At 52.4% G+C, this 11,393-nt stretch overlaps 1 protein-coding gene across 2 annotated transcripts; it reads left to right on the top strand.

Annotated features, from left to right (window-relative positions):
- Window positions 1-5,707: 5,707 nt before the first annotated feature.
- EIF5A2 (eukaryotic translation initiation factor 5A2) lies at window positions 5,708-10,657 on the top strand. Of its 2 annotated transcripts, XM_087739160.1 has the most exons (5): window positions 5,708-5,803; window positions 6,056-6,246; window positions 8,060-8,164; window positions 9,764-9,895; window positions 9,998-10,455. In XM_087739160.1, the coding sequence occupies exons 2-5, from the start codon at window positions 6,082-6,084 to the stop codon at window positions 10,121-10,123; spliced, it is 528 nt and encodes a 175-aa protein (XP_087595286.1). In that variant the 5' UTR covers window positions 5,708-5,803; window positions 6,056-6,081; the 3' UTR covers window positions 10,124-10,455. The 2 variants fall into 2 exon arrangements, with proteins under 2 accessions (XP_087595286.1, XP_087595287.1); XM_087739161.1 differs by lacking the exons at window positions 5,708-5,803; window positions 9,998-10,455 and adding an exon at window positions 10,551-10,657 and having other exon boundaries at window positions 5,888-6,246.
- The last annotated feature ends 736 nt before the right edge of the window (window positions 10,658-11,393 follow it).

An 11,393-nucleotide genomic window follows, 5' to 3' on the forward strand; every position in this document is an offset into this window, starting at 1 on the left:
CCGGTCCTTGTGAGCCGGCTAGTCTGTACAAACACAACGGCTCGAGCTACGGCTGCACAACAGCCGTACTGGTGGTTTAACACGAGAAAGGCTGTCCAAAACTGGTCGCTAAACTTCTGCTGAGCTTTGTCCTAATGCCTGAGGGGCATCAGTCAGTGACACTGCCAGTAACTCAGCAGTGAGGGGTCATTTATTCAGCAACACTGAGCAGCCGGTCTTTGTTTTCCTGTGTGTTACTGGGTGAATGATAACAGAAAGCCCGATCCAATTGCTGTAGCGCAGCACCTACGTTATTTTAACAAAGCCCACAACATTAACATTACCCATAGCTGTATCCCTGAAGACCTGCCTGGGGATTCAGAGGCGCTTAAGTAAAATCGGTCGGTGCCGAATTTCAGGTTGTGCTTCCTCGCAGCAGCTGCTGCGTATAAGGGAGGTCAGTCTTCTCCTTCCAGGCTGGGACCTCCCATTGGGGACCCTCTCTGACCTTCTTGAGCCACAACTGGACAACACGCCCTCATGCATTTTACTACTGTAATTTCATTTCTTTGTATATTCCCCTGGAGATGATGCTTTGCTCATCCTGGGATGTTTCACCTCGATTCTGCTAACGGTTGCAGCGGGGCGGGCTGCAGCCTGGGACAGGGCGTGCGGAGCTCGGCGCTGCTGAAGGCTGCGGCAACCCTTGTCCTCACCAGGGCTGCAGTGACCGATTAAGCCGATACGCTGGGCTGAACTATCACAAGTGCACTTTTACCATGTGTGACGACACAGGAGGGGGAGTCATACGAGTTGGTTACATCTGCAGATGTGTTTACTTTTGTGTTGTCGCATCAGGCGGGTAATTAAGACTGCGCACTTTATCTGTCCTTGCTACAGGCAAGTTCCAGTTGAAACCTGTTCTTGAGACAGATTGTTGAATCATTGTTTTTATCTCTCAGCGTTACAGTTTTACCAAGTTGCTAATCATTAAGAAAATTTAAAAGACCGGGTCATATTTATTAGCTAAATGGTCATTGCACTTTAGTTAACATGCGAAATAATCCCATCCCATACTGTGGCTGGCTAATAATGCAATATAATTAATAATGCCTGAGAAAGCATCTTGTCAGCAAGAGCTTTGAGAGTGTTTTCCTAATGTGCTGAGATGACAGCCATTAAGACTTTGCTGGTGTGTCAGATAAATGGCTAACATTATCTAGTTTCCCACTCTCTAGGCATAATTTTAAAATTAGTTTGACTTCCCTAATCCAATAAACTCAGGATGTTTGGCCCCATTAACACTTTCCACGCTAATTTATCACAGATTTTTCTGCCTCACTTCAACTTGTTGTTCATCACTGAGAAGCACTACCCTCCATCTCCCGAGTCAAACAGCTGATGGGGACGAAGCTGAAGCGAGTACCACATCTGCAGGGGCCAGGCCTTTGAGGTACAATTTTCCGACGTGCTCAATGTCCTTATCTTTCACTGAGATCTATGAGACCTGAGGAATTACAAGGCAGGACATCATGTCTGGATCCAGCAGCACACGTAACCGTGAGATTTAATCTAACTGAGCCTACGCTCAAGTGTTTCACTAAATCCTGAAGCAACGCTGGCAAATTTTACCCAGAGGTGCAGCCTGAATAGCTGTGCTGAAAGGGAAGGAATCTCCTCCCCAGCAGGGTGGCGATCAATCCTGGCTGTAGACGAGCGGCCCTTAAATGTTACAGGCTGTAGATACAACTGCAGACCCGAGGCTTGGGCAGCGCCTGGCGGTTTTGCCCCCCTGTATTCTGTTCAGGACAGCGAGCGGCTCTCGTGACTACGAAAAGCACCAGGGCCCGCCGGTCATGGGTAGGATGTTGCTGGTTTAGCACTGTCGCAGCCCCGGGGAGGAGGGAACAGACGGAGTTACTACCTGCTTTCCCTCTTCCTAGTGGGAGTCACCGGTGGTCCCCGCTAGCTCAATGTCCCTGCACTGTCACCGCTTGCCTCTGACCTCCAGCCTGTGCCCAGGGCAATTCCCTGGGTAATTCAGACAGCGCGGATGTCTGCGCACACCTCATCCGACCACGTCTGTCCGGCTGGGCGGTTGTGTGGATCACCTGAAACATAAGGGTGACCACGGAGCAGGCAGAGGCAGTACTGCGGTGGTTTTTTAAGCGTCCCAGGGCATGCAGCCCCTAATAATTGTAGGAAGCATCCCAGAATCCCATTCTCAAGGCCGATGCAAATGCAAGGTGAGTCACTGGCACTGCATTCGTTCTTCCTAGGAAGCAAAAGGTGAATGGCAGGATTAAAGCGGTGCCTGGAGCAGAGCGCGGTGCCTCCGGCAAAGTCGCTGCAGAGGTTCTTTAATTGGGTTCACGCTACACGGAGAGATTGTACGTAGGAGCTCAGAGGGTCTGCCGAGCACGGCACTGTCCCGTGGAGGTGGGGATCACCGGTCCCCAGCCTCTCTCGTGCCCTCCTGCTCGAGGCTGCGCCCAGAAGCCGGCGTGAACCCTCACCCCAGCAGTCAGGACGCGTTGGTGGGATCCCAGGTAAGACAGCTCAGCAGTTGAGAGACGCTTGCTCAAGTTGGAGTAGGGCTGTTCACACTGCTTTGCTCATGACCTGTTATTTCTAATCTTGTGACCTTGCTGAATGAGCCTCCCTCTGCTTTCGTCCTTTCGTGCCTTCCCTCTGCCCCATCCTGAGGGACAGGATGGCATCCAGAGGGACCTGGGCAGGCTGGAGAGGTGGGCCTGTGTGAACCTCATGGGGTTCAACAAGGACAAGTGCAGGGTCCTGCACCTGGGTCGGGGCAGCCCTCGGTATCAGTACAGGCGGGGGGATGAAGGGATGGAGAGCAGCCCTGAGGAGAAGGACTTGGGGTACTGACAGACGAAAAGCCGGACATGACCCAGCAATGTGCTCTTGCAGCCCAGAAAGCCAAGCGTCTCCTGGGCTGCCTCACCCGCAGCACGGGCAGCGGGGCGAGGGAGGGGATTCTGCCCCTCTGCTTCGCTCTGGGGAGACCCCCCTGGAGCCCTGCGTCCAGCTCAGGGGTCCTCAGCACGGGAAGGACATGGAGCTGTTGGAGCAGGGCCAGAGGAGGCCACCGAAATGCTCAGAGGGACGGAGCACCTCTGCTGTGAGGACAGGCTGAGAGCTGGGGGTGTTCAGCCTGGAGAGGAGGAGGCTGCGGGGAGACCCGATTGCGGCCTTGCAGTGCTTAAAGGGGGCCTACAAGAAAGACGGGGACAGGCTTTTTAGTAGGGCCAATAGCGATAGGACAAGGGGGGATGGTTTTAAACTAAAAGAGGGGAGATTCAGACTGGATATAAGGAAGAAATTTTTTACAATGAGGGTGGTGAAGCGCTGGCAGGGGTTGCCCAGAGAGGTGGGAGATGCCCCATCCTCGGAAACATTGAAGGCCAGGCTGGATGGGGCTGTGAGCACCCTGATCTGGTTGAGCTGTCCCTGCCCATGGCAGGGGGACGGACTGGATGGCCTGGAAAGGTCCCTCCCATCCCAAAGCGTTCTGTGATTCTATGCTTTCCCATGGTGCTCTCCCAGCGCTGAGGGGAGCAAGGCTGGGTAAACTGCTCCCCGCTGCTCTGCGACGGGCCCTCCCTCAGCTAGCCCACAGGGCTTTCCTCCAGCACCCTCCTCCGTCCCCCGAGCCGCCAGGCCACCACCCCTGGATCTCCCAGCACGTGGCTGCCCTCCTTGATGTTCCTCAGAGAGCTTGCTCCCAGAAGCTAGCGATGCGGCAGGCAAGCGGCTGGAGCTTGATAGCGTACGGAGTCTACTGGAAAGAAAAGATGTGTGTGTGATCCAGCTGTGCAACACTCTACACGCATGCACAAAAGGAAATACATTTAACCGTGAAAGGCCGTGGTGTTTACAAATATGCTTTGAAATCGAATTGCTATTGTTGTATAGAGAAGTGGGATAATTTAGAAAATTTTAGAAAATAAACGTTGATCCAGACAAAGGAACGACGCCTGCAAGCAATGATTGATGGAGCAGAGTTCCAATTTTTTTAATTGAATCTCTGATAAAGGCTGCCTTGGAATATTTATTTTGTGTCTCAAAAATAAATATCATCTACAGCTGCACTTCAGCAAAAAGACTTGGTTTAGTACAGAAGATCTCTCAAGTCATCCAAAATAAGTCTGTTAATTGTGGAAAATCAACCAAATTTGTAATCTGATACTTGAGGAAAGAAATTATCATTAGCGCTTAGCCCCAGGCTGCCCTGGTTTGGGCTCCGAACAGTTGGTAGTTCTCTCACAAAGTATTTTATTAAAAGAAAAAAAGCCCTAGAGCACGTGCAACTAGGCATACACTTGCAGGTAAACAAACACACACTGCACATGTAAAAACACTTAACAGAATGCCCCAGACCCTGCTTATCAACTGACACAGAAGGAAAATGGGCTGTTCCCCAGGGTAACGCGTATCATCTCCAGAGCGGGCTGGGTGAGGTGGCATCCACCAAAACCCCGGTAACACGAGAGCCACCATCTTGACCCGCTGGAGCATTATAAAGGGGCCCCGTGTAAATGAAAGCCAAACCTACGTCCTTGGGTACAGGCTGTACAATTTGGAGTGGGATCTGTGTAACCAAGGGCAGGACCACAGGCAAACAGATCACACAGATTAACGTGAATTAAATAAAAGATCCCTTAGAAACCATTTAAAAATGTGGCTTTAAAACCAGCTCCTGTAGCCACCCCATTACAACCGAGACAATAAACTCGGGGCAGGAAACACAGGACGGCACACGGCAGCCCCCGGCGCTGATGGCAGAGGCCAGCTCTGACAGCGCTGCCGCACATGCCTCCGAATTTCTGCGTTTTTCTGTTTGTCTGGTGTTTAAGGTAGGCGATCGGCGCGGCGCCGGGCCCCATCCACTGGCAGCTCCACAGAATGGTCTTTGGGTGAATTCGGTCAAGCAGGTGAAGGTATTATGCCATCGGACTCGGGGAGTTTTAACAAAAATACCCATTTGGGCTCATTTTGCTCGGGGTCCACCTGCCTGGGCTGGCGGCTGCGCTCCCCCCGCCGCCAGCCCTCTCCTCAGGCAGCGCGGGGGGCTGCCGGTGGCTAAGGAGGGCCGCGCCGCCAGCGATGCGGGTGTGGGGTAGGGCACGGAGCCAGCTAAATCTCATGTCCGTTCATGAATCCAAGCTTTCACCATGGCTTCCAGGCAGCTTCAGGCCCTTTTGACTGATTACTGTGCACTTGCAAAACGCTCTTGCTTCTGATTATTCTGACAGGGGAAACGTTAAGCGGACACACGAGCTGTGTGTTGACAGTTAACCACATCTCACAGGGAAGCCGCATCCCGCCAGGCCTTGGGGACACCCATTTCTTTTCCGATTCGTTGAAAAAGAAAAAAAAAAAGTGTTTTTTCGGCCGGGAAGCCGGCTGACCGCCCTCCTCAGGGGGCGGCCGGCAGAGGCGCCAAGATGGCGGCGGGGGGGGGGGTAAGGGGTTGCCTCGGTAGCAATGGCGCCGGCGCCGCGCGATTGGCGCGAGGGGGCGCTGAGCCCAACGGGGCTCCGTAGGCGCCGGGGTGGGGGAAGGCGGGAGGCGCCCCCGGCACGTGACCAGCGGGCGGGCGGAGGGGGAGGGCGGGAGGGGGAGCCCCGGACCAATCAGCGTGGCGGGCGGCGGAAGCGGGAGGGCGGGGCGGGGCGGGGCGCGGTGCGTGCGCTCCCCGCCGCCCCCCCCCCCTCCCCCCCGCAGTGGTCGGGCGCGTGTGCGCGGCGCCGTACCCCGCCGTGCCCCCGCCCCGCCCCGGCTCCCCGGCCGCCCTCGCAAGGTAAGGGGGGGCCGCGGCGCCCCGGGGCCGGAGCGGGGCCGGGGGGTGAGGGTGAGGGTGAGGGGAGGCAGCCCCGGGGGCGGGCGGCGGCACGTGGCGGCTCCCCGCCCGCCGGGCACGTGTGGCGGAGCCAGGCGGGCCCGCCCCGGGGCGCCGCCATCGCGCTGCCCCCGCCGCGGAGGGGTGGCTGGGGTCCCCCCGGCCCTTCCCGCCGGCGGGGCTCCGAGCCGACGCTCTCTCGCTTGCCTGCAGCCCCCCCCCCCGCCTTCCCCAGCGCCATGGCCGACGAGCTCGACTTCACCACGGGCGATGCCGGCGCCTCCTTCACCTACCCCATGCAGTGCTCGGCCCTGCGGAAGAACGGCTTCGTGGTGCTCAAGGGCCGCCCCTGCAAGATCGTGGAGATGTCCACCTCCAAGACGGGCAAGCACGGCCACGCCAAGGTGAGCGGCTCCCGGGCCTCCGGCGGCACCGCTGCGAGGGGAGGAAAGGCCGGGCGAGTGAGGGGGGGGAAAGGCCGGGCGAGTGGGGGGAAAGGCCGGGCGAGTGGGGGGGGGAAAGGCCGGGCGAGTGGGGGGGAAAGGCCGGGCGAGTGGGGGGGGAAAGGCCGGGCGAGTGGGGGGGGAAAGGCCGGGCGAGTGGGGGGGGAAAGGCCGGGCGAGTGAGGGGGGGAAAGGCCGGGCGAGTGAGGGGGGAAAGGCCGGGCGAGTGAGGGGGGAAAGGCCCGGCGAGTGAGGGGGGGAAAGGCCGGGCGAGTGAGGGGGGGAAAGGCCGGGCGAGTGAGGGGGGGAAAGGCCGGGCGAGTGAGGGGGGAAAGGCCGGGCGAGTGAGGGGGGGAAAGGCCGGGCGAGTGAGGGGGGGGAAGGCCGGGCGAGTGGGGGGGAAAGGCGGGCGAGCGGGAAGGCTACAGCGTTCCGTTTGGCAGAGCGTTCTGCGTCCTGCCTTCGCTCTTCTCACAGCAGCGTCTCCCGTGTCTCCGCACTCCCGAGTTTGCTCAAGGGCTTCCAGTAATGTAGAAGAGAAAGGATTGAGGACAGGGGCTTGGCTTGTTTTTTTTTTCCCCTCCCAACTTGTTAAAAAGCTTTAAGGCTGATAGTGATAAAACCTGTTTCTGTAGCGGGGGTAGAGTAAGTTCTGGAAGGGGGGCTGGTGTAGTCACCGGGGCGTGGTTGGGTGGTGCCGTCGCAACCCACCGAAGCACTGGGGTGGCTGCCGGTGCTAGCGGGCCGTCACCCTCGCCCCGCTCGACTCGGGCGCTTCCTAGCAGTGCCCACGTTCTTTTACGTAATCCGGGAGAGCTCGGCGGGCAGCCGTTGCCTCTCCGGGCCTGCTCTGGCCCTGTTTGCTGGCTTGCCTCGCTGCTGCTTTCCTTTTTTTCAGCACTGAGTACCTTCCCCCTCCCGCGTCCCAGCAGGGACGTTCTTAGGCTGCTGTCTGAGGCTGCAGTCCTGCTGCCTAAGCAGTTGGCTTACGCAGCTGTCCAGGGCTTGGACCAAGGCTAGACTTCATTCATTCGACAGCGCTTTATGGCGGGTGTGTTAGAGACAGATCTGCTACAAGCATGGATTAATTAGAGTTGTAAGTTTCCGCAACCTTGTATGATACATGTAGGTGGGTGAAGTATTTAGGATTTGTCAAAACTAGAGTACACCAGGCCTTGGCAGGTTTTTTTTTTTTCCTTTCTTCCTCCTCTTGCTTTTTTTATGGCTTGTTTTATTAGGGAGATCCAGTTTTCTTAAATACTGAAACAGGTGTGAGAATGAAAGGACTGGAGAAGAGCAGGCTATGAACGGGTAATCCAAGCGCTAGCTGCAGCGGACAGCTGCTGCTAGCGTAAAGAGAGGTGGGAGCTGCTTTCATCTCTGTGCATGACCACCTCTTCTTTTCCCCTTAACCTTCACGTTGTTAGTGACACTGCTGTGTTTCTCAGAACAGCTAGAACTTGAAGTAAACGTTTTCTTAACTGCTGCATACTCCGAGCTCTAGCTTGCTGCTGTAAAACGACAGAAGGCTATGGAGGATAACAGTGGCTGGTCTTCATTCTCACGTAGTGTTTCTGTAGTGTGCTGTGAAAGGGCGTGAGAGGCCTTCTCTCGGCGCTTGGGCCGCTTTCATACCGCCAGCGAAGGGCCTAGGCAGAATCTGGTATTACACGTGATCTCTTAGAAAACTGCGTGGAACCGGCAGTACCGATGGCAATGGCATCTTGCTTCTCTAGGACCAACAGTAACTGATGTTATTTTTCTTCTCTTCTAGGTCCACTTGGTTGGTATTGATATCTTCACTGGTAAAAAATATGAAGATATTTGCCCTTCAACTCATAACATGGATGTTCCAAATATCAAGAGGAATGATTACCAGGTGAGTTAACAGTCATTGTGTCCTCCCACACATTAAGAGGCTTTATACTCCGAATACCACAGGTAAACTCTCTTCATCCCCAAACTTGCCTCTCAATTAATAAAGTACTGTTGTCAGAATTAATGGAACTTGCCTGTCTAGGCATGACATTGCTGAACTCATAGCATTTACCGAGTTGTTAAAACTGTCGGAGCTCACTGCTTACTGTACGAACAACCCCAGGTTGTAGTGGCGATCTTTAGAAATGACAGGTAATAGACATAATTCAGAACCCTGGTTTTTCTAGCTCGTGTTGTAAGGTCACTTCTTTATTCTTTGCGATACTGGCATCGTTTAGAATCTGAAGAGAGGTTATCCCTGCTGCAAGTTATTGTTAGTTAAAGGATAATCAAGATTTCACTTCAAGTAAATTTGAATCTAAGCATATATTGTCATTTATAATTTCACCCTTACATAGGGTAGATGAATCAACAAGACAGTCTTAAACTGCATTCGATGCCGATTCTAACTTGCTACAGTGCTTTCTGCTCCTTGTGTGGAAGCTGGCTTTAGTTGATCTCAAGTAATTTTGATGCTCCTGAGCTCTGCTCTGAAATATATGTACGGGGGGAACTTGGCAGGCTTCTGTAACTTCTGTGATGCCTTCTGTGATATGGGTAGTGAGCGCTTAAAAGCAGGTGAGCACAACGCCGGTTCTGAGTTGTTGTAACGTGTCGGCTGTCTTCCCATTGTCTTGGGCACAGTTCTGGTCAGGAACCGGTACACCCACATCAGTTGGAAAGCTGCAGTTGCTTGGCAAAGCCAAAGTTCAGAGTCTTGGCGACTCTTCAGGACAGCTGGTGCTGTTCGAATAAAGTGTGGCTAGCGTGTCTTAGGGCTCAGACCTTCCAAGAGATTCTTAATGCTATCTTGGTGATCTTTCTCTTGTGTTCTTGGGTCCTTATTGCTACTGAAATTCTTGCTGTTTACCAGACTTGTTAGGGCTGCCTTTTAGGTTTGCTGTTAACGCGTTCCAAGTTCCCTAACCTGCTCTGTCAAGAGAGCTGTTCCCCTTAGCTCAGGCTTTCGGTTAGGCTGAAAACAAGCATTATAAAAGTGTCCCAGAGCTTGGTGAATGTTCCCTTATTTATTCATTAGCCTCTAACGTAAATGATAGTACCTCGTTGTACAAATGAAGGTATAGAAGTGTACGGTTCAACCGTTGTGTGGTTTGTACACTTGGTAAAAGCAATGCTGGTCAGCAAACACCGTTCCGGTTATTGTTTCTAATTCAGAGATGTAAAAAGCCGAAGCAGTGACCTGGAAGCAGTACATTTTCTAAATCACAAGGATGGGTTTTGCAGTGCCCCACATGCTAGGAAGTAACCAGCAGGGTTCTGGTGGTTCTTGATAGCAGGCTGGCTTTTGCTGCGTTGCCCTAACTCTCAGGCCTCTAAACTGTTGTTAAAAATGGACTTAAATTAGATTCTTAACTATTACACACACAGTACTTAAGAATGAATGTAACGGGTAGAGTTTGCTGCCTTCTGCTTGTCTTCAGCTACTGCCCGCTAGTGACTACTGATGTTGAACTTCCTAAAAGTGAACTTCTCTTCACAGCTGATAGGTATTCAGGATGGGTATCTCTCCCTGCTGACAGAAAGTGGTGAAGTTCGTGAGGATCTAAAGTTGCCAGAAGGGGATCTTGGCAAAGAAATAGAAGGAAAATTCAATGCCAATGAAGACGTGCAGGTAAGTATAGAGGGCAGACAAGTAGAGTTGTGGTTAATTCCACTTGGTTATACAATGAAGAAGTCTTATTCTGATATTGACCCTTTGTATCTCTCCGTGAAGAGCGGGAACTGGTCCTTTGAGATGCAGGAGGGCTTTTGTACTGGAGCACTCAGTATGGCACTGAAGCCCGGCTCAGTGGACCGTAAGGTGATACGGGTGTCTCTCAAATGTCTGGATAAATCCTAACAGTGCTGTCCGCACAGTGTGGCTTGGAGCCTCCAGGCTTTCTTAATCAGGACCAAGTGTAGAGTTTTGTGATGCAGCCTGAGCAGTCTAATTTGCTAAGTTAGCAAACCCGTCTGCAAGTAGCTCTGCAGACTGCAGTCCGTACTGGGCCACGCCAGTTGCGTTTGGCTCTATTGCAGGAGCTTGTTCGTCTTCCCGTCTTGTACGAACCTCAAGCTGCCAGCCAAGGCAACGTGGCAAAGAGAAGGCAGCAGAAGAGTAAATCGGTGGGAAGGGCAAATATTGTGGAAATTCTTCTGATGACTGAATTTTACCAGCTTCAACTTTTTTCTTCTCAAGAGAGATGGGATTAAAATGTGAAAGTCTAACTTCTAGGAGCGCTTCCTCTGGCGTGGGTTGGAGCTCACCTATTTGTCTTTTCTTCCAGATATCCGTCATAAGTGCAATGAATGAAGAATGTGCTGTAGCCATAAAGCCTTGCAAATAAAGAGGATCACCAGGCTTGGGCAACTGCTCAGGTCTGGACAAACCACAGATCTATAAATTTGGTTCTTATTGTCACCAAAGCTCTGGCCTTCACAAGCAACCTCATTTCTTTTTTGAATCGTTAAAAAGCCGTGCTGGATTCTGGATTAGTGTTGCAGGCTAACTGGCAGTTTTCAAAATCACTGAGATTTTAATTCCTTAATTGTAACTATTTTAACATTCCTGTGGGTTTCAGCTATGGATCTAAGAAACCAATCAGGTGTTACTAGTGGATATATTTTTATTTGCTTGAGCAAAACAGTGTTTGTCTGTATGAACAGACAAAAATACAGTATTCAGGGGCTTTTAGATAAGCTGGTAGGTATCTAGGATTATAAAGTGACCTAGAGCACAAATAGTATTTTTCTTGACATGTTTAGGTAGAACTGACAATAAAAGTAGCCTCTTTTTTTTTTTGTTGTTTTTTTCTTAAAGCTTAAGTATTTTGTGGATTGGGACTCTTGCAGAACTGTAGGTGCCAATCGCAACTTTTAGACCAAGAAACTCAAGTGATCAAAAATGCCAGCTGGCTTGACCAAGCCCCAGTGGCCATGTGCAACTTAACTGTATTACCTCTGTATTCTTCTTTGCCAACTTGTTGGCTTATTGTAACGATAAAATGGTGTCAAAGCCTACCTGTGGTTTAGGCAGGCAGTTGGAATATTGGGTAGGTAAGACATAGATAGGTCAAGGGGACACAAAGGTGAGAATGGATGTTAAAGCTATAGACTTTCACTCGAGGCCT

This window comes from Nipponia nippon, unplaced genomic scaffold (assembly GCF_047370975.1).
Source record: "Nipponia nippon isolate SJK-2023a ecotype South Korea unplaced genomic scaffold, ASM4737097v1 scaffold_7, whole genome shotgun sequence".
Taxonomy (NCBI): Eukaryota; Metazoa; Chordata; class Aves; order Pelecaniformes; family Threskiornithidae; genus Nipponia; species Nipponia nippon.

Bases quoted from the DNA above. Each gene is read 5' to 3' on its own strand.
- EIF5A2 (XM_087739160.1), top strand. From the start codon at position 6,082: ATGGCCGACGAGCTCGACTTCACCACGGGCGATGCCGGCGCCTCCTTC. The intron at 6,247-8,059 runs GTGAGCGGCTCC...CTTCTCTTCTAG, and splicing joins GCAAGCACGGCCACGCCAAG to GTCCACTTGGTTGGTATTGA. The intron at 9,896-9,997 runs GTAAGTATAGAG...CTCTCCGTGAAG, and splicing joins ATGCCAATGAAGACGTGCAG to AGCGGGAACTGGTCCTTTGA.